We start from the raw sequence: 27,170 nt of genomic DNA on the forward strand, positions 1-27,170 counted from the left end.
GAAATACCGAAAATATTTCGGGAATACCCAAATTTTGGTTTGGGATTGGTCATCAGATTTCCGTCCCGAAAATGTCGGTTGGGACTTGATATGTTGTTTTCGGTTCGGTATCCCATACCGAACCAGCCTTAGGGATATCACACACATTCTCCTACAGTTCTACAAACACATCTCTTTCAATCTCTCTTCTCCTTGCCGCCGACTCCTTTACCCTTATCAGATAAAATAAGCTGCAACACCTACATGTTTTTAAAAGCAATTATCTGGATGTCTATGCTTTTAAAATAAGTAAGATATTTATTTTTACTAAATATTTTTTTATTGTTTAACTTTAAAGTGAAATAAGTTTTGATAAGAAAAAAATAAAAATAAAAATATATATATTTATAATAAAAAAAGGGGCAATACCAAACAGAACCTGAGTATGATCCAAGGGGTACGGTCGAATTGTTAATCATATACCTACAACACATTCACATGCATGCTTATGCCCACCATCTCAAATTTTGTACAACAATAATTGACTGTATAGGGAAAACGTTCTACACTCTATAGTGAAGAGATTGATTAACTATCTACCTAAATATATGCACACACAAATTAATGGACCTCACTTTAAATTGATGTGTGCTATTGGTACTCACAATTTTTTTAAATACATATAACGATATTCCTACTCCAAAAAGAGGAGTGTAACCTAATTCACATAATAAATCATTCATAGTAAGGTATTCAACTTAGTACAAACAGTAAACCCTTTTTGTTATACATGTGATCCAAATTGGAGATCTTAATTACAAGTGAAGAGAAATATCAATTTTATTCACTTTTCAAGCATATATAGAAAGACTAATTGAAACAATTCTTAAAGAAAAACAAAGAAATGGTATTTTTCGACGTGGCAAATATTGTCACATGATACTAATGTGCTCATGTTACGTTACATGTATCTACATAACACATATTATGCTCTGCTGATGTGAAATTTTCAATGTTTACTACAAGGTTTTTCTTCCCTGCAGCTCCATTTAAAGTATGCCACTTCCTGTTTCTTTTTCTTTTTTTTTCTAAAATAACAAATACAATAAAGTTATCAGAAATTTATACTAATAGTATAATAGACAAAGTTAAAAATAATAATAATAATAATGTTACATTTATCATATATTTATATTATTATTTGTATCTTCACGCAGTAAAGATGGAGCCACTAATATATATAGATCTCATCCGCAGAAGATACCATAAAAAAGGTAATGCAATAATAAAAAGCCAAAAAGTAATTATGGGACAGTTTCATTTTACTAGAGGACAAAGAAAATAGCCTTTGTACGAACTCGCAACCTTAACCCGGCGGCAGTGGGGCTCATCTGTGTTGCACTAAACGCCAAATATCCCTGATACCTAACATGCAAAGTGTTGGCTAGTGATTCTTTACTACAATGGTAAAAATGTGCAGAGTCTTTATATGACAGCATAGGTTCAAACTCCATAAAAAACTAATCTAACATCTTATTTAACAAAATCTATAGTTTTAAGAGAAAAAAAAAAAAAAGACATGCAAATTATTGAATGCTTACGGGTGCTACAACAAAAAATTTATCGATTATTTACTTAAAATAATCATCAAGGGTAGAGAGTAAATTATTGATTTGTTCTTTAAATTATTACGATCGTGGAAATTAAGTCTTTAAAATCATTAAAAATTGTTAATTTTATTATCTTATTAAAAGATTTGAAGCTACTTTATTCATATTTTTCTCAATTTAAATCACGTGACTTGCACGTGAGACGTTTTAAGAGGTAAAATGTTGGCATATTCTAGCTCATAAGCCCTTAACATTTCATTTAAGTTATGAATCTAACTACCAATTTACTCGTCACTCAGTAGTACAATCTGGTGGTATTCCTCCTCACTTGTAAGTGATAGTTATTATGTTCGAATCTGGTAGATAGCAAATTCGATACCAAATTAGGTTGCCCATTGTGCGACTTAGCTAAACTCTCTTTCACCTTAGTATAAAATTTATTGTTGTACTAAAACCAAAAAAAAAAAAAAAAAAAAAAAAAAAACCAATCTACCCTGCAAAAGTTAACTCTATACATTATTTTTTTTCGAAAAAAATATTTTTTAAACTCATTAAAAACTGTCAATCTACTTTCCAAGATTTATCACAAACAAGTTGTGTTGCTGAAATTAATAAAAAATTAAATAAAATTACTTTAGATCTAAGATTAATATATTATTTTTTTTAACAATCGATATTATCTACACTCAGAGGAGGGGGTAGACTTAACCTCATAATGGGTTAGCAATAATGTGGTTCAAATTCGTCTTTGGCGAACATTGAACCTAAGACCTCTCATTTACAAATGAAGAATAATACCACTATACCATAATACGAAGTTGCAAGATTGATAATTAGTCTTGCCATTTCATTTTCATTGAGACAATATAATGAAACTCATAATCTAACTAAATTATATTTTAAAACCCAACCCCATTTTTCTCCCCCTTCTCAGCACTTATGTTAATCTTAGGGCTTAACTTGTGGTTATAATTAAGGTAGGGAAATCTTTCTTTTTTAATAATTCGATATTATCTACATTAGAGAGTGGAGAGTGGACTAAGCGTTACAATGGACTAGCCATAAACAATTTGAACTTCGCCTTTGGAGAGAATCGAACTTAGGACATCTCCCTTACAAGTGAATAGAAATTCACTAGACCATAATACTAAATGGCAAGACATGAGAGAACTTTAGCCTCTGTTAAGCCATAAATGGTTTGGATTTGGGTGCTTTAGATTTTGGCCCATACAACTCATGATTTCTAGATAAAAACCCATTTATCTTTAAACCTCCAATAAAAACCCAAATTTAAAATTTGCAACCACATCATAGCACTATTGACCTACTAGTACAATTTATTTACACTTATGCCACTAATACTTTCTCTTTCATTTTCCAAATCCCTAAATTTATGCCAAATTAAAAGTAGCAGAAAAGTAAAATAATATAAACTGTTGTCTTGCATTAATTGTTCTCATATTATATCACAAAATTACCATTGTTTGTGGTATAGTTTGCATTAATGATATCCGTATTAATCGGGAGGTACATTAATTTATTCTAATAATTAAAAAAAATTATATAATATATTTTGAATCGTCTAATGTTTCTCTAACTTGCAGGTAAATTATTTTTTTATGTATTGTTGTATATGTTAGGCACATTTTGATTATTGTATAAACATAGGTGCAACATAATTATTTTAATATTGTGCATCAAAACTACATTATTGTAGATACATTATTTTGAATCAAACAATAGGTAAATTAAAATTCATAAACAATAGGTATATTATAGGTACATTATTTTGAATCAAACAATAGGCATATTATAGATATTTTGGTAAAAAAAAAAAAAAAAAAAAGGTAAATTGTGACAGTCTATCTCAATTTTTGTACCGTTAGTGTGAAATGATGATTTTGCCCTTGGACGTTATTTAGCGTTGTAGGGTGTTGTTTGAATTGTTTTTGTTTGTGGGCTGCCATCTGGACCTCACCCACACACACTCACACCCATGGACCCTATCTCTCTTCTCTCTCTCTCGAATTTTCTTCCATTTTCTTCCCTTTCCTTTGCAAGTGTACGGACACACTTCGAAACCAACTTTCCACGCACGAATCGACGTCGAGGAGTTTACTTTTGTGTTCCTTGTGAACTCAGGAGCTCATCCATACCCTTTTTAGGACGTGACACCTTCGAAAACCCGAGAACCATGGAACCTCGATTTGGTGCACTGTTCATACACACATGATCGTGAGGTTTTTAGAAATTTTTAAGGTTCTAGGAAGTTTTAGGACGTCTTCACGAAGCTCGGGGAACAATTTTGAAGTGTTTTAGATGTCGGGAACCCTAGTTTCAGGGAGTTACAGGTTTGGCCGGAATATCGTGAGTTTTTCTAGTGAGATTACATTGGTTTTGGGTCCCCAAAGTGGTAAGGTTTTGTTTTACTCGTTGTAAGCTTCATTTTGGTACAAATTTCATGGATTTTGGTTGAGAAATGAAGAAGATATTGAAGTTTGAAAAATTTCCCAGTTTTCGACGAAATTCGAGTTGCAGACGGCGGCGGATGGTGGCGACTGGCGAGTGTGACATCCCACATCGCCCAGGGGTGATCCTTAAATGTATATTCCCATCCCTACCTAGCACGAGGCCTTTTGGGAGCTCACTGGTTTCGGGTTCCATAGGAACTCCGAAGTTAAGCGAGAAGAGGGCTAGAGCAATCCCATGATGGGTGACCCTCTGGGAAGTTGCTCGTGAGTTCCCAAAAACAAAACCGTGAGGGAATGGTAAGCCCAAAGCGGACAATATCGTGCTACGGTGGTGGAGCGGGCCCGGGAAGTGATCCACCCCGGGCCGGGATGTGACAATTTGGTATCAGAGCCTAACCCTGGCCGTGGTGTGCCGACGAGGACGTCGGGCCCCTAAGGGGGTGGATTGTGACATCCCACATCGCCCAGGGGTGATTCTTAAATGTATATTCCCATCCCTACCTAGCACGAGGCCTTTTGGGAGCTCACTGGCTTCGGGTTCCATAGGAACTCCAAAGTTAAGCGAGAAGAGGGCTAGAGCAATCCCATGATGGGTGACCCTCTGGGAAGTTGCTCATGAGTTCCCAAAAACAAAACCGTGAGGGAATGGTAAGCCCAAAGCGGACAATATCATGCTACGGTGGTGGAGCGGGCCCGGGAAGTGATCCACCCCGGGCCGGGATGTGACAGCGAGGCTCACCGGAGAAGGAGGAGAATATTCCATCAGAGTTAACAGAATATTCTAACGACGTCAGGTAATGGCCGTTAATGTCTGTTAAGGTTTTAACGGAATATTCCCTAATGTCGTTAGGGTTCCACACGCGTGCCAGGCACGTGCCCGCGCATGGTCGGCGCATCTAGCCGTGCTTTGGCCAATGCGTGGCGGCACATGTGAGGTCAGAAAATTATTTTAAAAATATGGGGATGTTCATGAGGTTGAGTAAAACACGTTGGTATATTCAAACACCCTAATTGAGCAATGTATGAGAAGTTATTACCTAAGGTTGGTTATGTGCGTTAAATTGACGGTTTTATAGTTGTTTTGCATATAGGTGAGGACTATCTAGAGGACGAGTGCAGCCACGCGAGGCTCGGGGCTTACGACCCTTCTACATATTAGGGATTAGGCTTTTGGTTTTCCGTATATACATATATACTTGAGAATTTTTCCAGAAAATGAAATTAAATGTTTGCATGTTTTTAAATGCCATGCATAGTGTTTGCATATTTATTTATGCATTAGAAGTTGCATATATGTATGCTTTGGTGCCGCAGACGCTCAGGTAAGTCAGGTGAGTATGTTATTAGTGATAGATGTGGTGTTGATGAGATTGAGTTATAGCTTATATTCTTGCACCTCAGTGATTGTGCTCCACCAGAGTATGGCCTAGCCTTCACGTGATTGTTCACCTCCCGCACCGTATGCTCACCTTAGATCCAAGGCAGGTGTTAGCCTGTCGTACAAACTACTATAGGTGGTTTCGACTCGTAAGTGACTTGCGATACATCGCACAACCTTTAAGTGATCATAACACTGAGCGTATTTATTTACACCCAGCCTGTCGTACAGACCACTATAGGTGGCTCCGATTCGTGTGCAAGATAATGGTTGAGAAGTTATAGTTTCAGCCGTACAGGTCACTTTAGGTGACTCCGGCTGACGTAATGATATCACTGGCATATTATGATTTGTTTTATCTCACCTGCTTAATACTTATACTATTTGATTGGATATTCTGGCATGGCATATTTGAGCTTTATCGTTTTAGCATGATTTGATATACAAGTACGTATAATATTTTCTGGAAAGTATACGGGTTTTATAGAGAGGGGTTATTACTTGTTATTGAAATGGTTTGGAAAACTTTGTTTTTGCCCACTCACATTTTCTGTTTTGCGCCCCTCCAGGTTTTAGGTAGCGAGGACGTGGGTGACGAAAGAGGCATCAAGGCATTTCTGACAGAGCACCCTCCATGTAGGACTTTCTAGTTATCACTTGTGTAGTGCTTGTTTATTCTGGATTGCACCTAGGAAACTTGAACTTCTACTTTGCATTTTTTCTTCTATGTTTGTCGCTATCACTCACTGATCTTTTTATTGTAAATTATTTTGTTGACTTTATTTTTCTTATATTTTCACTCCTTTGCTTCCGCACTGTGCATTTGGCTACGTCACCCTCACGTGACGCCGAACACACTCCACTTTTAGATTCGGGGTGTGTCATAAATTAAAATTCATAAACAAAAAGTAGTAGATACATTATATTTGTAAATATTATGTTGTAGATAAATTATTTTGGTAAACCAATAATAAAAAAGGCAAATTAAAATTCAATAAACAAAAAGTAGTGGCTACACTATTTTTAATCAAATTACATTCCTTTATTTTGTGGATGACACATTTTATTACTAATACATATGTGCACATATTTTACCTATATTGTGATTTAAAATATAAGCAAATTAATTTTGAATCAAATAGCATTCCTTTAGATACTTTGCATGTATTATTACGTAAACTGAGCAAATTTTATTATAATACATATGTTTAAATAATTTACCTATATGTTTATATAAAATAATTTTGTAGTGTCCCTTCATATTTTCATTTGGTAAGTGATAAACAATTACGAGTCTTAAGAAAAGTATAGCATAGTTGTTTCTTTTATTTATTTATTTATTTTTGACAGAAGCATCAATCTCTAATTTGTTATACTATGCAATAAACATAAACATTAATTTATTTTTTAGAATCATTAATCCTGCACAATTAAAGTTAAATTTGTAATTTTATCAACAAAACAAAAAGTTAAAATTGTAATTAGGGGTATTTAGTCATCCGAAAAAAAAGAAAAATGTGTGAATTCAAACCCAATTAATGAATTTGCGTATTTGGAGCCTAATCACTAGGTTTTATTCAGGTAAAAAGACTATGTCGGGTTTTATGTAAAGAAACTTAAGTTTCAGGGGCTAAAGTCATATTTTTAGTTTGAATGAGTTTACCTTTGACAATAACCGAACTTAAGACCTCTCATTTATAAATAAATAGGAATACCACTAAACCGTAAAATTAATGTACAAGACAACATAAAACTATAGTAGTCACATGACAAGTAACTATTCCATGCATGCAGAGGTCAGGACTGCGTTTCCTATTTCTCAGTTATCATCATGCACAGAGACAAACAGAGTGCCGGCCGGGGAGATCTCGGCGATGCAAAAGATCCAGGGAAATATACAGCCATCGAAAGAAAAGAAAAAAAAAACAAAAAAGTTACGTACTTAGATTAGATCGATATATGGGTTCAGAATTTCGAAATGTATCGATTGTCCAGGTAGGTATTAGTAACGTTATACAGTAAATATATTTTGACAGATAGCGAAAGAATATAATTGATGGCAATTGATGAGGAAACAAACAAAGAGACGAAGCTGCATGGAACCTAGCTTCTTCGAACTTTTATGTAATCGTTACCACGTCCCTCTCTCCCCAGTCCCTTTCCTTCCCTTCCCCCTCACACTACTCTTTGCCCCCACCCTTCTTCTTTTGTTTCCCCCACCTCTATACCTAGCTTAATTAGCTCTCCGTCTATTTTCATTTCCCAAACTACCCTTTACAGTGTTACAGACACTGTTACGACATCGTGGATATTTTCCTATGGGGGTCCATCCAAGATCAAGATCACTCTCACGCAGTTATTATAAACCAAACAAAGGTAGTTCTTATGGCTTATGGCAATTACAAGTTGCGTATAACTTTTATTTCAGTATCCAGTCTTTCACTGTCAAATCCTTACGATTCGAAATATTATTCCTTTCACCATACACGTATATATAACGAAAGGAAACTAAGATTTCATTATATAACCAATTATAAAGGCGGTAAAACGTTTCTCTTGGTAAACTTCTGGTGTAAGTCGATGTAAATTTTTTTACAGAAAATGATCATTTCCGGATCCTTTCTATCTAATCTTCTTCATCAAACAATTCAAGCTCTTGAAATTTGATTCAATGGTTATAAACAGAAGTTCACTCTAAAAATTATAATAACTTTAGTAGTTAAATCAAATTTTAAAGATCCAAATTATTTAATAAAAATAATTAGTTGAAAGAGATCCGGAAATGATTCTTTTCTTTTCTTTACATCCTCTCAATAAAGGAAAATATATTTCGTGAAACCACGCCAACCGAGAGACTTCTATTCTGTGGAGAACCAAATACCGATGGACAGGTGATCTATGACAGGAGAGGAGTGGCTCTATCAGCTTTCGAGACTTCGAGTGTAGTCTAATCAAGCTTAGTAGCTATAATCATATCACAGCAGGATTTGAAAAACATGCTAAAGAATCTTACCTCACTTCACCTCTGGAATTTTTGAGCGTTATATAGGAACGTTGTAATTATATAGACAGCTGCCAGTTGATTATTAGAGGTTGATTATTAGATCACAAAAAAGTAATTATATTGGAAGAATTTTTTTTTCTTTCATATTTTCAAGTATTGATTGAACAACAGTTGAATCAACTATTTTTTTTTAAATGATACTCTTATCTCATATTTATACTACAAATAATGATAAAGAGATCAAAATTTTAAACTAAATTTACAAATCAAATTATATGTCATCAATATAAAATAAATACGTTAATCAATACTTAAGTAATAATCTAATTATTAACATCTGCATCATTTGTTTTACAAAATTTAGTTTAGAATTTTGGTCTCTCTAGCATTACCCTTATAGCATTATTTGCACAATCTTTCTAATAGAGATGAGAAATCACATGTATTGACAGACTTTACTTCTATTAAATAGATGATACAAATAATTGTACATATATATAGTAAGTGTAACTTTACTCTTTATTTATTTATATAATTTCCACTCCACCGAAATAAGACATATACGCATAATATTTGGACTATTGCATGCATTTATCACATGCTGTGTTCGAAATATTGGCAATTGTGGAGTCATTCAAAATAATGGAGAAGACAATGGAAATATCTCGAAGTTATGTAAAACTTTCAATCCTAAATAATAGTTTACATGACACACATTTAATAATTATCGGTGGACTGCAATTGAGAAACCATGCATGCACTCAAAGCACGCCAAAATTCCTAAAACATGTTGCATTTCCTTTTGGACAGGATAATGTGCTAAATTCGTCCATGTGACCCCTTCTTGAGTATTTCAATTCCTATCACAAAAATGGGCTCATCCATATTATTTAGGGGTGGTTCGGTATGGGATCCCATACCGAAACCATTGTCCCGATTCCCAAACCGAAATTTTTGGGAATCCAAAATTCAATCCCAATCCCAAACCAAATTTTTGGGAATCCCAATTTTCGGGAATCCCGAAATAATTTCGGGATTTCGGGACAAATCGGGAATCCCAAAATGCTTTTGGGCTTTTGGACTAAAATTTGACATATTATGTTTTTGGGCTAAAATTTGACATATTATAAAGTAATAAATAAAGTAACAAACTCAAAAGCAAAAATAGTAGTTACAAGTCAAGGTTTATAAATAAAGTAACAAACCCAAAATCAAAAAAATTAGTTATGAGCCAAAATTGTGTTGTATTCTCCTCACCTCCCAAATTAGCCGTGTCTAAAACAATAAACCACAAATCATTTACATAGAATTATAATCTAATAGATAATAAATACTAAGAAAATAAAAGAGGAAATTAAATTGTTTACAACTAATAAATAATGAATAATTCAAATACAAACTTTTCATATCACTAACTATTAGTACTAGTTAGAACTTAAACTACATCAAATATTAAGGTGCATCAATTATAACTATCAGTATACCCTTTATTAACCTCCCTATAGTGAATTACACCACATCAGTTATATTAATTAGTTTTATTAATGTACTAGTTTATCAATTAACAATATGCATGGACAATATTAAGGTACTAGTATAATATATGTATACTGATATATATAATCAAACTTTTCTGATGAACTTAAACTAATATCCAAAGATTAATCACATTAGTTGAGACAACTGGAATATAGAAACAAACAAAAGATTAATCATATTTATTTCAATTCGGTATGGGAATACCGAAAAAATGGAGATGGAATACCGAATCCCATACCGAAAATTTCGGTTTGGTTCGGGATTACATACCGAAAATTTCGGGAATTTTGGTTTGGGATTTTTTTGGTTTGGGATCGGGATTTTTTCGGTTTGGTTTGGGATTTTTGGGATTTTTTTCCAGCCCTAATATTATTGATGCACCAAAATTGTTTAATCATATTGTGACTAGACTCTTTTTATTATTATTAAATTATCATGTTAATTTATGTGTAATCAGAATGTAAGGATAAGTAGAGTCAAAATTAGGTACGAGAATCAAATCAACTAGTTTAACTTAGTTTAACTCATTCCTTGTACTGAGGGTATTGAATTACTAATTTTAATATCCGATCCACATATTTTTTTTTAATGGAGGAAAATCATGAATTGGAATGATTTGCTTTCTTCTTACACTCATTCTTGATCATTAAATATCTCATTAATGTAGTGGCTTTTAGCTTTTTATGGAGTGATACTTACATGCAACCTTGTTTATATACTCTCATATATTTTTCTTCTTTTTCACATTTCACGTTACGAGAGAGACTAAGGCCAGCTTCAATGAAATGCCAGATTGTGGGGTATATCTTACTTTCATCATCACGTGCTGAATCTCTTATTAATTGATTTCTATTATATTGTGTATATAAATGAAACTTTGTAAGATCTCTTATATTAGGAGTCCTAAAATATTTGATATATCCCGTTCTATTTCTTCTAGTTTTAACATATCGGCCAAGGGGCAACCACCAAGTGTAAGTAAGACCTAAAATGTGGCTAGAGTTCATTCTATATAGCACACTGTGCACCATCTGTGATGCACCCGCAGATAATATAAGGCAAATTTATTAGATCCAACGGTTTGAGATGATTGTATTAATGTATTATGGTTAATAAATCGCTGAAAATTCTTCTTCTTTTTCTCCTAAAGAACAACCAAGCTATAGCAATTTTTATTTTCTATTGAAAAAAAAAAAGTCATTTGGATTACACTATTATTCCTTTGTAGTGAGAATGTACCTGTGATAGTTTTGCCCTTCAACTTGTGCTTGTATGCCTTAAAAAAATGGAGCAAATATTGTACTCATTTGGATGCTTAAAACAAAGTAAATAAATAAAATCATTCTGCCTCGATCCGAATTTTGCAAAGCAACATTAATGATAATGTCGTGTAGATATAATGGTAATAATATATGGTAAAATAATATTTTTACATGAATAGAGTAATTGGTGACCTGTCAAACAAGTATACATCGCCCTGTACAACTCAGAAAAGATCCAGTGAGGATTTTAACTGGAGGGCAATCTGGTAATTTCAAAATAAAATTTGTCATCACCCTCTTCCCTCTGCCTAATTCACTGGTTCCGCCCTCTCCAATTATTGCTGTCCTTTAGGCGAATACACATATCCTTTCAAAGCTAGCAAAGATGCTCATCAAAACGCATAAACTTAATTCCCACCCATCCCACTAATCACCACCATGCCTAGTGAGCACGAAATTTCTCAGACTTCTTCACGCATGCAGCACTATATCTCCGACGAAGAATCCGAATCCGAAGTTCACGAAGACGACGAGGTACGAGAAGACGACGAAAAAAGTGATGGAAGCAGTACATCTCATGGAGGAAATTTTGAGAACAACTGCTTGTACAACATGTGTTTGTTGCAGCGGCGGAGGAGGCCTGGTTGGTCGCTAGGCCAAGTTCTCGACCCGAGGGCGAAATGGGTTCAAGAATGGAACAGGATTTTCCTTCTTGTGTGTGCATCGGGGCTCATCATAGACCCTCTCTTCTTCTATGCTTTGTCCATTAGCCAGAGCTGTATGTGTCTGTTTGTGGACGGGTGGCTTGCCATCACGGTGACGGTGCTCCGCTGCATGACGGACGTTCTGCACGTGTGGAACATGTGGTTGCAGCTGAAGATGGCCAAGCGCTACTCCTTCACCGCCATGGTTGGTGGGGATGGTGGAGGAGCCAATGGGCTGCGCGACACTAGTCCAAGGTCTGTGGCTCTCAAGTACTTGAAGTCAAAGAAGGGGTTTTTGTTTGACCTCTTTGTTATTCTGCCCATACCCCAGGTAAGATTCATGAATTAATTTTGGTTAGATGCTGTTAAAACACACAAAACCGACATAGATACTTAGCATCTTCCAATATAGATGGTCCCACACATAACGTTAAAACTTATCTCTATGACGATGTGTGTGTGAGCTTAAGCGTGAGTGAGTTTTAAGTGTCTGGGAATTTAGCATGTCTAAATATCAATAGTACTAATTTTGAGGTGGATTTTTAAAGGTAATCGTTTACTACTCATCGTCATTAAATATCTTTTCTTTTTGCTATCTTTGTTGTGATAATTGCCGTGGTTTCTCTCTTTATATAATATATTTGTCATTATCAAAGATATTTGGTCCGTTTGTTTAAGGTTTGATGTAGAAAGGTGGCATTGAGAAATAAGAAGGTGACAGATGCATGCCAATTACTTGTTTTTATGCAATACAGCAAAAATGCACACGTATTTTGCAGTGAGGAAAGGCCGTAACATGTGAGTTAGCTATGTCATACTGTCATCTCTCTTCGTTCCAGAAAAGGGTATAGAGCACAGACAACATAAAAGCATAAAACGGGTTTTCTTTTCTTTTTTTGCAGAATATATTTTTGGACACCAATACGTTTTTCTTTTTAATTATAACCCAAATTTGTGGTGCAATTACACCCTCCTTTAGTTTTCTTGTGGGTAAGATTTGGTGGGCGAGGGTGTTGTGGGAAAAGTATTGGCTAAAGCATTTGTTTTGGTTAAGGAATTTAGGGTCTTTGTTTTGATGATATTTTTTTTAAAGGCATGCTTGTGGCGTTTAATCATTTATTTATAATATATAATGAGAAGATAAGAAATTTCTTCCTCTAATAAGTAGGTTTATTATAATTATTTTTATTTTTCTTTTGTTAATTAAGTGGTTGGAGCACTTACTATATACATTGCACTATTTTAAGGTGTAAGGGAATGATGTTTGCCACTAAAGTTTGAAGTAATATTTTGAGAGACATTAATTCAAGAATATGCCTAATTAAGAAACAATATAATAGCATCATGTAAAAGTAATAGTCCGGGTGTAATACTTGTGCATACAATGTTTATCCAAAAGATCATTGATGTTGACAAATGTTTTGAGTCTAACTAAACATGAATTCTCAATTTGTTGGAAGCAAGTGGTGGATTACCTTAGCGATTAGGGTTTTTCTTGTCAAGCCACTACGTTGTAGATTCAAACTTCCCCTCCTCTCCTTCTGTGTAGATTAGTGTAGAATTTCACTTGTATTAGAAATTATTTATGTAACAAATCAACATGAATATGTTCATTTTTCAGTACTGATAAAACATTTTCTGTGAACCTAATTTTTCATGCTGCTGTTACGAAAAAGAGAGGTTTTGTATATTGAAACAAAATATTTAGCTAGCAAATTAAGAATTATTTTGCGAATATGTATTTCAGATAATATTATGGGTGGTAATTCCTTCACTGTTGGAGAGAGGATCGGTGACCGTTGTGATGACAGTGTTCTTGATGTTTTTCTTCCAATATCTCCCAAAGATCTATCACTCTGTCTGCCTCCTGCGTCGGATGCAAAATCTCTCTGGCTACATTTTTGGAACTGTTTGGTGGGGGATAGCCCTCAACTTGATTGCATATTTTGTTGCTGCCCATGTAAGTATACATCTTCCACAAATCCTTCAAGCCCTCAACTTGATTGTTTGTTTTTATATAACAAGAGTGCAACTAATTTCCTTTCTTAAGATGATTTAAGATGTTGGTGTTATATGATTTTGATATGTTATATTGTTAGATTGTTAATTAGGTAAACTAATGCGTGGATATCATAATACTAACAGTTTGCCAATATAACATATCAAAATAGAAAAACACTACGTGTTATCCTCTAAAATTTTTTGAATGTGACAATGACATAATGCTTTATGTTAAAAAATGAAACATGCCATAATGAAAATTTCATAAACGAACAATAATAATAATAATATTATTATTAAATAGATAAATAAATAAATACAATTAGTAATTTGATAACATTATCCAGCACTGTGACCAATTATACAGCAGGTTGACAAAAAAAAAAAAAATGAGAAAAAAGAATAGCGTGACGCCCAAAATATCCGACAATAGAAATCATAACATATTCTTTTCATGTAAAAAGGTGTTGGAATCTTGATGCCATGCAGGTCATTTAAAATTCTTACGTCTAGGGTTTTCACCCGGTGGTGATCGTTGTGACGTCCACTTCAACCCGACAATAAAGAGAAGGAAGAGACCAAGAAGATTAACATAATTTTACCCATGGCATGAATGATTAAATGACTAATCGAGAATCGAAAACAAGAAGCTTGGCCCAATCGTTATACATGTGATTTGGAAAAGCGCTCTCATTGCCGAGAATGAGGGCAAACAATTGTACCTTCTTTTTAAGCATTGTGTCACCCATTCATAATATATTTTTCTAGTATACCAGAAACACGATCTGATATGCTAAATATTATAATATAATTGATTGAAAGTTTGATTAAAAAAATATTCAATTAATTGTATCACAACATTTAATGTATTGAATCATGTTTACGGTACACTAAAATGGTTTTCCCCACTTGGATTTAGATCCTCTCTTGAGCCTAAGAAGAGGATCCTCCTAATCAAAACATGTGGGCTATTAGATTTTATCCAACAACTATAATTATTATAACTTTAAAGGGATCATTCTATTTGTAACATTTGGATAAAAATCCAACGTTCCACGTGTCTTGATCAAGATGATCATCTCCTTGGGCTCAGGAGAGGATCCAAATCCTTCCCCACTCATACTTCACATCGATAATTATTTATGATCTTATAATCACATGACCACAAACATATTATGACAAATTACATTTTACCCTCTCAAGTTTGATGGTAATTGCAACCTTGTACAATATTTTTAAAACCTTTTATTTTCATACATTTTTTAACATTTTATTTCAATTTTATACATTCGTTAAAATTTCTGTTAAGTTAACCGTTAATTGATGACGTGTACGTTCATAAAGATAAAAAATTCAAATAAATTAATTTAAAAAAGAGAATAAATTAATTTAAAAAAGAAAAAAGAACTTAATGCCTAGTGCCCATCATGCCCTTCAATCACACTTCATCTAAGAAATCTCCGTAACTTTCGCGTCCCCACAAACTCTCTGCCTCTTCGCTATGGAGTTGAAGCACAACCAATTCCAAATTCCAGTAAACAAAAATAATGGATCGTACAATTTTTGAACACTTGATGATTCCTGCAAATAGAACTCGTCTGAGAATCCCAACAGGAATTTGGGGCCAATTCGGGATTTTAGGGTTTCAACTTTCAATTGATTTGGGAATAATAGCTAGCTCTGAGAGAGATTGAAGATGATGAGGCGATGCAAACGAAGGACGCAAAGAGGTTGCAGGAGATGAACTGAAAACATCGACGAAGGAGACGAAGCCGCGAAGGAGGTGATGTCTCCTAGGTTCTTCGTTGCCCAATACTGCGCGAGAGATCGCGACGGCTTTAGCTTGATAGCGGGGAGCGAGAGCAGGAAGAAGAGGAGCGGGAGCAGGGAGACGATCAGAGGGTGTAGGCGAACAGAGGGACCGGGTGGAGATGTTGGGGAAAGGGAGTCTGGGGACTGTGTACAAGACGGTGCTCGACGACGGCAGATGTAGATGCAATGAAACCGAGGAGACTGTGGGTTGCTTGCTCAAACCGATGAGAGAGAGAGAGAGAGAGGTGGTCACCGATGATAGGAGGGTGAGGGTGGTGTTTATCAGCGGTGGCTGTGAGGGAGGAGATGGGGAAGGACGAAATGGAAAGTTAGAGTAGGATTCTAGGGGTGGGCCCATTTTATTTTTAGTTTATTTTTTAATGAGAATTGTCCTATTACACTTCCCTTTTTAATTTATGTAAACAAATTTAACTAACACATCAGCAAAAATATAGGTTTTTTATTTACCACATCATTACTCAATGGTCAAATTAACGATTTGATTAATGAATGTAAAATTTTATAATGAAATGTTAATTAATGTATGAAATTGAAATATTTTAAAGATGTTGTATAAGATTGTAATTTCATCCCAAACATGAGATGAGATGGTATATTGTAATTTACCCAACATATTATGTGATTTTACACCCTTTTGTTTTCGCTTATAATATAATTGTTTTTGCTTTTTGTTTTTGGTCAAAAGGAGTGTTATGAAGAGACAAAAGATGCGTACGTGATTAAGAATTTTTTATTTTATTTTTTTAACAAACAGATTAAGAAATCTTTAGATTCTCTAATTATTTTCTGTGCTGATGTTGTTTCCCGTGCAATACCAAATTAAAAACATGTATAACTTCTTTTTACAGAAAATTCAACTTTTCACCCCCAAACTGATTTTTTTTTCTTGCCTATAACCCATCATATTATCCAAATAATAAAAGTTTTTATCGTGTCAACCATCTTATTATTTAGGGTTTTGGGTTTAGAGAATTAAGTTGCTAATTTGCGACTCGAGAGACTTGATGTAAATATGTTTAATTATTTTTCTCTGTGTATGATCTGATGTTAATTTGCAGGCTGCAGGAGCATGTTGGTACTTGTTAGGAATCCAAAGGGCAGAGAAATGCCTGAAAGAGCAATGCAGAGAATCAAGTGGATGTGGCCTCAGAATACTAGCTTGCAAAGACCCTATTTACTACGGAGCAACAAACACTCTCAGAGACGCAGCGAGACTTGCCTGGGCGGAGAACAGAAAAGCACGGTCGACGTGCTTAGACAATGCCGATCATTACGATTATGGAGCTTATTCATGGACTGTTCAGCTTGTTACAAACGATAGCCGATTGGAAAAAATACTTTTTCCCATCTTTTGGGGCCTAATGACTCTCAGGTACTATTCATTTTCACCTCTTTTTCCCACCCCTTCTTAATTATTTTATATTGTTATATTGTTTTAGCTTTGATTACCTTCGGTCTTTGTGTTAAGTGTTAAATGATTGAATTATGTGCAGCACCTTCGGAAACTTGGAAAGCTCAACTGAGTGGTTAGAGGTTGTTTTCAACATCATTGTTCTAACTAGTGGGCTGCTTTTGGTCACCATGTTGATAGGAAACATAAAGGTAAATAACTTGGTCAAGATTTTTAGGACCACACATTTTGACATGATATTGTTTAGTCAAGGGTCTTTATTTATATTCTGATAACATAATATGTCAAATTGTTTTACATAAGAAAATTCAAGACGTTCAAGAGGAATTCATGGTTAATTCTCTTTCTTTTGAGTACTGTACGTGCGTACAGGTGTTTTTGCATGCGACAACATCTAAGAAACAAGCAATGCAATTGAAGATGAGAAACATAGAGTGGTGGATGAGGAAGAGGCATTTACCTCAGGGGTTTAGACAGCGAGTGCGAAACTACGAGCGCCAGAGATGGGCCGCCATGCGTGGCGTAGATGAATGTGAGATGATCAGAAACCTCCCTGAGGGCCTCAGGAGGGACATCAAATATCATCTATGCTTGGACTTAGTAAGACAGGTATGTTTCTATACACACTTCTAATCTATTCACTTTAGTCAAATAATGGTTAGGGCCAGCCTTCAAAATAACTAAAGTTGGGCAGCTCTAAGTACAAATTACAGACATTACTAGAGAGGTACAGATTAGATAATTTTTTTAATGTGAACACCATCTAGCTAATTCCTTAGTTATTGAAACTTGTTTCAGGTGCCATTGTTCCAACATATGGATGATCTGGTTCTTGAGAATATTTGTGACCGTGTGAAGTCTCTTATATTCCCAAAAGGAGAAACAGTGAGTTACCGATCGATATGCCTATTCTTTAGCTATAACAGTGCCAGTGGCATATGACTATTTATCTAGCAAAACTCAAGTCTTCACTCTGTTGGAGCAGGTTCTAAGTTCAAATCTCATGGACGCTAATTGTTGATTGAAAAGAGCTGTGACAATACTTGTGGACCTTATAGTTTTATGTGCAACTTTGGCCACATTCACAGCAACAGACGTTCGATTCTAGTTTTATTCTATTACATGCTCATTAAATGATAACTTCAAGTAAAATATGGTAGCAATAGTATATAGAATCAAATTGCCAGTCCTGCGTTTTCTTTCTGCAATTCAAATTTTAACAGTGACCTTTATGAGCTTCATACAGATAACTAGAGAAGGAGATCCAGTTCAAAGAATGCTGTTTGTAGTAAGGGGTCACCTTCAAAGCAGCCAAGTTCTCAGAGATGGTGTGAAAAGTTGCTGCATGTTAGGCCCTGGCAACTTCAGCGGCGATGAGCTTTTGTCATGGTGTCTCAGAAGGCCCTTTATAGAAAGATTACCACCATCTTCCTCCACATTAGTCACTCTTGAAACCACAGAGGCATTTAGCCTTGAAGCTGAGGATGTCAAATACGTGACTCAACATTTTCGGTACACATTTGTGAACGAAAAGGTTAAGAGAAGTGCACGGTACTACTCACCCGGTTGGAGGACTTGGGCTGCTGTGGCAATTCAGTTGGCCTGGAGGAGGTACAAGCACCGGTTAACGCTGACTTCGTTGTCGTTTATAAGGCCTAGGAGACCTCTATCAAGGTGTTCTTCACTGGGAGAGGACAGGCTCAGATTGTATACGGCCTTGTTGACGTCTCCAAAGCCAAATGATCAAGATGACTTTTTTGATTGATTATAGAGATCAGTCAAAGGCTGTGTGCGTTGTGAACTTTGGTTACATTTTAATGTCTCGATTTTGTATAAATAGAACAAGGGGAAGAAATGATATTAGTGGTTTCTTGGGTAATAATTAAGTAGAATTATGAGAATGTAAGTTGCAGTAATACTAGTGAAATATAAATGATTGCTTTTATTTAGACATCTAAAATCTCTATTAGCATATATATTTTATTTAACCAAATGGATACATAACACCACATAAACAACATTCTTCAGTCTCTAGCTGTCACTCCAGACCAGGTGTAGGCATCATTAGTTCTAGTTATCCACTAGCATGCACACTTAATAGTTAATTAGTACTGCCTCTCGCTTAAACATTAAGGCCTCTCATTTGGCGTACGCGTAGAATTGGTTTCAATTGAACAACTCACTAGATTCGATATATGTAAGAAGAAATGAATGTCAACTTTTAAATTATGTTCAAGCTTAAAGGTGGAAGATGGATTAGTCATTGTGAGGGAAAGTTATCCCTTCTAATTCCCCACAAAATGGTACGATTAGAAGCGATAACTTTCCTTCATGATTAATCATTCTTCTACCTTCATCAAAGACAAATTAATGTAAACTTATCCAAAATCTAAAATTTTGACGTCGGCATTAAATTTTCCTTAAGAATTGTAGAATTTACACCAAACAAGGCCTAATGTATTGGATATGTACATCATAATTAGTATTGTCCATATCAGATATGCCACGTCAGCAGTATTGCCACATAAACTGTGGCTTATGTCCTAAGCTACCTAATCTGAATATTAGTGTATAAATACTCTTTCTCTCTCATTTGTAGAGAGATAAGTTCAATTGTAATAATTGTTTTCTCTAGTGAAATACTTCTCAGCTTCCTTTCTTCTCTCTTAAGTTTTCTCTAAATCCTTGATTTCTCTGTTTCTTGATTCTCTACTGTGAGTGTTAATATGGTATTGAGAGCCAATATCGCTTGCGGGGCTGATGCTGGATTCTTCTTCCGCTATTCACTTCGCTGTAAAAGAGGTGATATGGTTCCTTCTCTGTAGTCGAAATTACAACATTTCTGTTTGATTTCATGAAAGCCGATGCCATATATGTTTGAGTTCTTGTAAAATTGTTTGAAGGTCGATGCCATACGAAGTTGTTGACTTTGGAAGATTTTTGTATACATACATATATATATATATATATATATAAAAGAATTGATTCTTGTTCAGTTTTTGGTAATTTTACACAGTTGTTGAGTGAAATTTCATCTGGGTAATTTTCGAGCCATCTGGGTTCTTGATCTGTTTCTTGATTTATGGTATTACAAAGATTGTTTGTGATCATCGTGTCTACTACTGTGAAGATTGAAAGTTTGCTTGGTGTGCTTACAAGTAAGCTTAGTGATGAAAACTTTATCAAATGGAGTTTTCAATTTTGTTCTGTACTTCGTGGATATGATCTTCTTGCTCATTTCAATGGAAAGTCCATTTGTCCTCCAATGTTTGTTCTTACACCTGAATATGGGGTTACCAAAGAAATTAGTAATGCATATAAAGATTGGGTTAAGGAAGATATGGCTTTGTTAAGTCTGTTGATTGCTACTTTAAGTGATGATGCTATTGAATATGTTGTTGGTTGTAAAAGATCGTATGAGGTCTAGACTGAATTGCAAGATCGTTATATGGATGTGTATAGTGCTAAAGTTAATCACTTAAAAGGATAATGATACAATTGACAAATATATGTTGAGATTGAAAGCACTTAAAGATCAGTTACAAGTTGTTAGGGAAAAAGTTTTTGATAATGATTTTATTATTACTGCCTTGTTTGGTCTACCCTATGATTATGATATGATTAGGCCTGTAATCTTGGCTAGGGATACTGCTATTACATTGGAGGAATTCAAAGTACAATTGGTAGGTGTTGTGAAGAGTGTTAAGGTTGAAATGAAATCTCTGGTAATGTATGTTAATGGTCCTACTCAGGGTGGTGTTGCAAATTCTTTTAGTTCTAGTTTTTCCTCACAATCTTCACAGGGATATCATGATGGAAATCAATCTTCATCTAATGTTGGTTATCAATCTCCATCTCAAGGTGTTTTTCAATCTAATGGAACTAATTTTTTAGTCTCAACATAATTCTGGTCAAGGTTCTAAGTCTTATAACAATAACTCTTATAGGCCTAGAGGTAATGGTAGATACAAGCCTTAATTCAATGGTGCTTGAAATGGAAATTCATGGAAACCTTGGTCTGGTAATTCTAATAATAAGGATGAGCCTATTCCTGAATGTTAGATTTGTTCTTGAAAAGGTCACACTACAGTGACTTGTCTGTACAGAAATGAAACCAATAGTTCTAGGATGTCATATTTGTGGAAAACGAAGCCATATAGTATTAATTGTAGGTACATATGCAATTACTCTTACCAAGGGAATCAGCCTCCTCCATCTCTCTGCTAACTATGCATATTAGGGTTTTCAAGTAGTTCCTCGACCTCAACCACCAATGTTTTCACCTCCTAATCAATATGTTGTTCAAACAAATGGAGCAATATCTTCTTGTCAAGCAAATTTCATAGCAATGAATGCTCAAAACTCTTATGAATTTGCTGTAGGAGATTCCTGGATTCTTGACATAGGAACATCTTATCATATGAGCCTTGACGTCACATTACTTTCAAGAGCTACTCCATAGAGAAAATAGTTGTGGGAAATAGTGAAGGTTTGATAGTTAAACATATTGGCAATGGAACTTTGTAAACTCCATCTCATTCTTTATTTCGTAAGAATATTTTGCATGTTCCTATATTGACTGTAACTTTGTTATCTATGAAGAAGTTATGCAAAGATAATCATAATTGGTTTATATGTGATGAATAACAGTTTTTTGTGCAGGACAAGGTAACATGGGTGATACTTTATCAAGGAAAGAGTAGCAATAATGAACTGTTTAAGGTTCCTGTATATATTTTTCCTACATTGTTGAATAAAGGTGGTTTATCTTCTGCTTTCTTAGGGCATGCAGTAAGGAGTTCCCTGTGGCATCAAAGGCTCGGGCACCCTTCTAATAAGGTGTTGACTACTATGCTAAGAGATTCTAAAATTTCTTGTATTATAGATGATCATGTAAAAGTTTGTACACATTGTCTAGATGGAAAAATGAGTAGGATTCATTTTCCTGATTCATTAGATGAGATTGAGGTTCATTTTCATAAGATTCACACAGATGTGTGGGGGCCTTCACCAACTATGTCTCTTGAGGACTTTCGATATTATGTGTCTTTTATAGATGAAGCCACAGGTTTTGTATGGATTTACCCTTTAATCAATAAACCTGAAGCTTTTGGAACATTTCTAAAATTTTGTGCTTATGTTCAAAACCAATTTCATATTCAAATTAAGATTTTACAAATTGATGGTGGTGGAGAGTTTATGAGTAATGCATTTCAGAGTTATCTTTCTACCAATGGAATTCTACATTTTGTTTCATGCCCTTACACCACACAGCAAAACAGGTTGGTAGAAAGGAAACATTGGCATTTAATTGAGACTTCCATCACTTTGTCATACGTTGCCAAGTTACCATAGAAATTTTGGTAACATGTAGTGGCACATGTTGTGTTCTTGATTAATCGAATGCCTTGTAAGACACTTAAGTTGAAGTCTCTCTTTTGGATAGTATTTGATAAGACTCCTGATTTGTCCTCTATCAAGATATTTAGTTCTACCATTTATCCATATCTAAGGCCATACAATATCAATAAACTGCAAACCAGGTCCATGCAGTGTGTGTTTCTTGGTTATTCTTATGGATATAAAGGCGTTATTTGTTACAATGATTTGACATATAAGATTCTAGTGTCTTGCAATATAATATATGATGAAAGTTTTTTTTCCTATCTGGATTTGGTTAGAACTTCTACTTCCTCTCAATCATGTTCAAGTACTAGTACACAGTTAAGACCAATTGTTGTTCAATTGTCTACTTTTGCTTCACAGTCACATGTACTTGCTCATAGTAATCTCATTGGTTCTTGTAGTTCACTCTCTAATACCACTGTGTTCAGTAATTCTCAATCTTTAAATGTACAAGAATCAGCATCCCCAGTTCATCTTAATAGTTTCAATGCTACTCTTTCCACATCACCTACAATGTTGACTGTCCTTAACTCTGGTCAGTTAGAAATTGTTTTGCCTAAAAAACGCTCATCTTCATCACAGACATCATTGGTCCTACCTATATTAAGTTGAATTCAGACAAGATTGAGAACTAGAACCATATCCAGACAAGATTACATTGCACTCACTACAACTTTTCCAGAAATTCAGCCATTAAATTTGATTGATGACAATCAATTTTCTGGGGGGAGGGGGGGTTTACTTTTCTAGCTAATATCACTAATTCATTTGAGCCTTCTACTTTCAAGCAAGCTTCACAAATTCCTCATTGGCAAGTGGCCATGCAAGAAGAATTTAATGCACTGCAAACTCAAGGTACTTAGGTTCTTGTTTCCTTTCTTATTGATAAAAATGTCATTGGCAGTAAATGGGTTTACAAAATCAAACGAAATTCTGATGGTTCAATATCTCAATATAAAGCCCGATTGGTTGCTCAAGGGTTTAGTCAAGAAAAGGGATTGGACTATAGTGAAACCTTTAGTCCAGTAGTAAGGCATACCATAGTAAGGTTAGTTCTAGTTCTTGCTGCCATTCATCATTGAGATTTACGACAATTAGATGTTAAATATGTCTTCCTTCATGGAGAATTACAAGAAGAGGTTTACATGAAGCAGCCTCCGGGGTTTGTCAACTCTAGTTGTCATTCTCATGTTTGTAAACTAGTTAAATCCCTCTATGGTTTGAAACAAGCTCCCAAAGCTCGGAATGATAAGTTCACAACCTACTTGATAGCTATTGGTTTTGAAGCTTCCTTCTCTAATTCAAGTTTGTTTGGAAAAAAGAGGGTGCTCATGTGGTTATCTTACTGTTGTATGTCGACGATATCATCATCACTGGTTCAGATCCTACAGTGATTCAATCTGTCATCAATACTCTTAATGCAGTGTTTGATCTTAAAGATATGGGAAAATTAGCCTATGTCCTTGGTCTTGAGGTTTCTTATAAATCAAATGAGGATATATTTCTGAATCAGTCTAAATATGTCAAATATCTTATTCATAAGGTTGCCATGGATGACTGCCAACCATGTTCAACCCCATGTAAGCCTCATAATCAAGTTCTAACTACTTAGGGTATCTTGTTGCCTGATCTTACTTTATATCGAAGTCTTATAAGAGGTTCACAATACCTCATTTTCACGAGACCCAATATTGCATTTGCAGTTAACATAATATGTCAGTATATGAGTATACCAACTAATGTCCATTTTAGAATGGTTAAACATATCTTGCCATTTTTACAAGGAATAGCAAAATGTGGCTTGAACTTTACTGCAACATCATCTTTGTCTCTTAATGCATATAGTGACTCAGATTGGGTGGCTGACTTGAACACCAGGAGATTTATTACTGGTTATGTGGTATTCTTAGGTGATAACCCGATTTCATGGCAATCCAAGAAACAAGCATCTGTTTCTATGAGTTTTACGGAGGCAGAATATAGCTGACATATCTTTGAATTGTTTGTTACTCAAAGATCTTCATGAAGTTCTGGTGTCTCCTCCACTTATTCATTGTGACAACCCATATGCTATTCCATTGAGCTTGAATCCTATTCAACATTCTCAGATTATGCATTTAGAAACTTATGTACATTTTGTTCATGAATGTGTTCAAAAAGGTGATTGGTGGTACAATATATTCCCACTCAGGATCAAGTGGCCAATATTCTTACTAAAGGCCTTCATGGACCAGATTTTCTGCTTGATTATCCTAGCTAAGATTGAGAGGGGGTATTGGATATGTACATCATAATTAGTATTGTCCATATCAGATATGCCACGTTAGCAGTATTGCCACATAAACTGTGGCTTATTTCCTAAGCTACCTAAGTTGCATATTAGTGTATAAATACTCTTTTTCTCTCATTTGTAGAGAGATAAGTTCAATTGTAATAACTGTTTTCTATAGTGAAATACTTCTTTGCTTCCTTTCTTTTCTCTTAAGTTTTCCCTGAATTCTTGATTTCTCTGTTTCTTGATTCTCTACTGTGAGTGTTAATATAATGAACTGTAGAATTTACTAACTCATCAATAACATAAACTGATAAGAAAATCAAATGAACTTGGTTTAATTTACTACAAATTATCATTTGTTGGTCTTGTGTTGATCTATTTTGTGGTATTTGCAAATAATCAAATTAGTTGCTTGGTAGATGTTCTTGGTTGTTGCCAAGGAATTTCCTATGTGTTGCCTCCTTATGTGCTAGCATTCGTATGAATGATATAACTCCATTTCCTTTCTCTTGGATCTCAAGTGCTTTAATTTAACTGTTTGATGATATCACATGTCACTTTGGATAAGAATAAACTCCCAAATGATTGTAACATAAGCGTTAACCAAACAGAAAATTACAGAAAGATAACCCTAACTCTAGCAACACTAAGCTTATTGTTAGGTTGATTTTATATGCAGGTTTTATACCTCTTACACATATTATTTAGTCATGATTTTATATTAAATTGGTGAGTTTAATGTGTCTTGTGTTAGTTTTTGTAGAAAAGATGATTTGTGAATAAAGCTAGAAACTGGAAGCTTAAATTAGAGAAAGGTCCCCAAGGATAACAACCATCATGAAACCAACGTGAGGAACTTAATTCAATTCTAAGACAAGAAGAAGTCATGTGGGCGCAGAAAGCTAAAGTCAATTGGCTGCAATTAGGTGATAAGAACACAAGGTATTTCCAAATGGTGGCAACTGTTCGGAAAAAAAAAAAAAAAAGAGAAATTAAATTCGAAAGAATAAGGATAGTTGTGGGTTTTGGTGGAATGAGGGTGAAAGTCTAGAACAGGTTTTTGTGCAAGACTTTAAACTGCGGTTTTCTTACGATAGTCCCCCTGCTCTTATGGATACCTCTTCTACTGCATATATTATTGATCCTTGTATTGACAACCATCATAATGAACTTCTCCTCAAGCCTGTTAAAGATATAGAAATATGGGATGCAGTTAAAAGAATTGGTGCGCTGAATGATGCGAGTTTTATGCGCACACAAATTAAACCCTCTTTTTGTCAATTGTAGTAAGTATGTAAGTAGGGATCGTTCTGGACCGGGGATTAGGAGGGATTGTTAATCACTTGGATTTTGACTCAAAAACGTAAAAACAAGTTTAAAACACTAATTAATGCGAAGAATACAAAACTAAAAGTAAGAAAGACTAAGTCTTAAACAAAATAAAGGGGGATTGGATTTGGACAAAAATTGAAATAACGAAACAAGTAAATAAACTAGATAGAATGTAAATATGAAATTGATGAAATGGAATGAATGGATGCTAGCCAAGGGGTTCTTCTCCACACATGTTACACTTGCATACATTTTGATTTTCAGTTGGTCTTTCGATAAATTATGAAACTCAACACTCCGGATTAATTAGGTCCGCTTAAATTAATCGTCAAGTTTTCCTTAAGTTAATGAATTGGATGGGTTTGCGCAACGCAATTCACAACATTCTCCAAAAGTCCTTTACGTGAACAGCACAATAAAGATACAATCAAAGATCATTAAGCATTATGAAAACTATAAGTGTTGACGAGGCATTCGTTACTATGATTGCATGAAACTTATGCCAAGAATTTATTTAACGCGATTGTTTATAAGCAACCTCCACTACTTGTGAATATAAGTTCATAACTATTACGTGAAACTCACTTATATTCTAGCGTCAAATTCATGCATGAAAATTAAGCGTTCATTCTTAATAAACATACATAAATAGGATATCAATCAAATAGTTAAACAAATTGAATTCACAACTTATGAAACGTAATTAAAAGTAATCAAATCATATTGCAAGCATAAACATATATTTCGAATTACCCCCTAGCTAAAGGGGGTTTAGTTCCTCATAACTTTGAAATCAAAGAAACACCTAAACATTCCAACAACTCAAAACTTTGAATTGTATGAACGTTTAAGCACTCTTTTCTTCCATTTCTCATACGTACAAAACAAAGAGAATTAAAATGAAACTTTGAAATCAAAGAAACACCTAAACATTCCAACAACTCAAACTTGAATTGTATGAACGT

The 27,170-nt window shown here is 34.7% G+C and overlaps 1 protein-coding gene across 1 annotated transcript; it reads left to right on the plus strand.

Annotated features, from left to right (window-relative positions):
- The first annotated feature begins 11,572 nt into the window (after positions 1-11,572).
- Positions 11,573-19,143, plus strand: LOC125468434 (cyclic nucleotide-gated ion channel 4-like). The gene is made up of 7 exons (XM_048564143.1): positions 11,573-12,278; positions 13,695-13,907; positions 16,840-17,153; positions 17,275-17,383; positions 17,565-17,801; positions 17,991-18,077; positions 18,439-19,143. The coding sequence occupies exons 1-7, from the start codon at positions 11,682-11,684 to the stop codon at positions 18,955-18,957; spliced, it is 2,076 nt and encodes a 691-aa protein (XP_048420100.1). The 5' UTR covers positions 11,573-11,681; the 3' UTR covers positions 18,958-19,143.
- Positions 19,144-27,170: the final 8,027 nt, after the last annotated feature.

Source organism: the organism of the source record quoted next, unplaced genomic scaffold (genome assembly GCF_019419815.1).
Source record: "Pyrus x bretschneideri cultivar Hongxiangsu unplaced genomic scaffold, Pyrus_bretschneideri_v1 Contig38, whole genome shotgun sequence".
NCBI classification, from domain to species: Eukaryota; Viridiplantae; Streptophyta; class Magnoliopsida; order Rosales; family Rosaceae; genus Pyrus; species Pyrus x bretschneideri.

What these genes read in the sequence shown, in the direction of transcription:
- LOC125468434 (XM_048564143.1), top strand. Translation starts at nt 11,682, where the DNA reads ATGCCTAGTGAGCACGAAATTTCTCAGACTTCTTCACGCATGCAGCAC. An exon ending in TGGGGCCTAATGACTCTCAG is followed by an intron (nt 17,154 to 17,274) that starts GTACTATTCATT and finishes AATTATGTGCAG; the next exon opens with CACCTTCGGAAACTTGGAAA. An exon ending in TATTCCCAAAAGGAGAAACA is followed by an intron (nt 18,078 to 18,438) that starts GTGAGTTACCGA and finishes AGCTTCATACAG; the next exon opens with ATAACTAGAGAAGGAGATCC.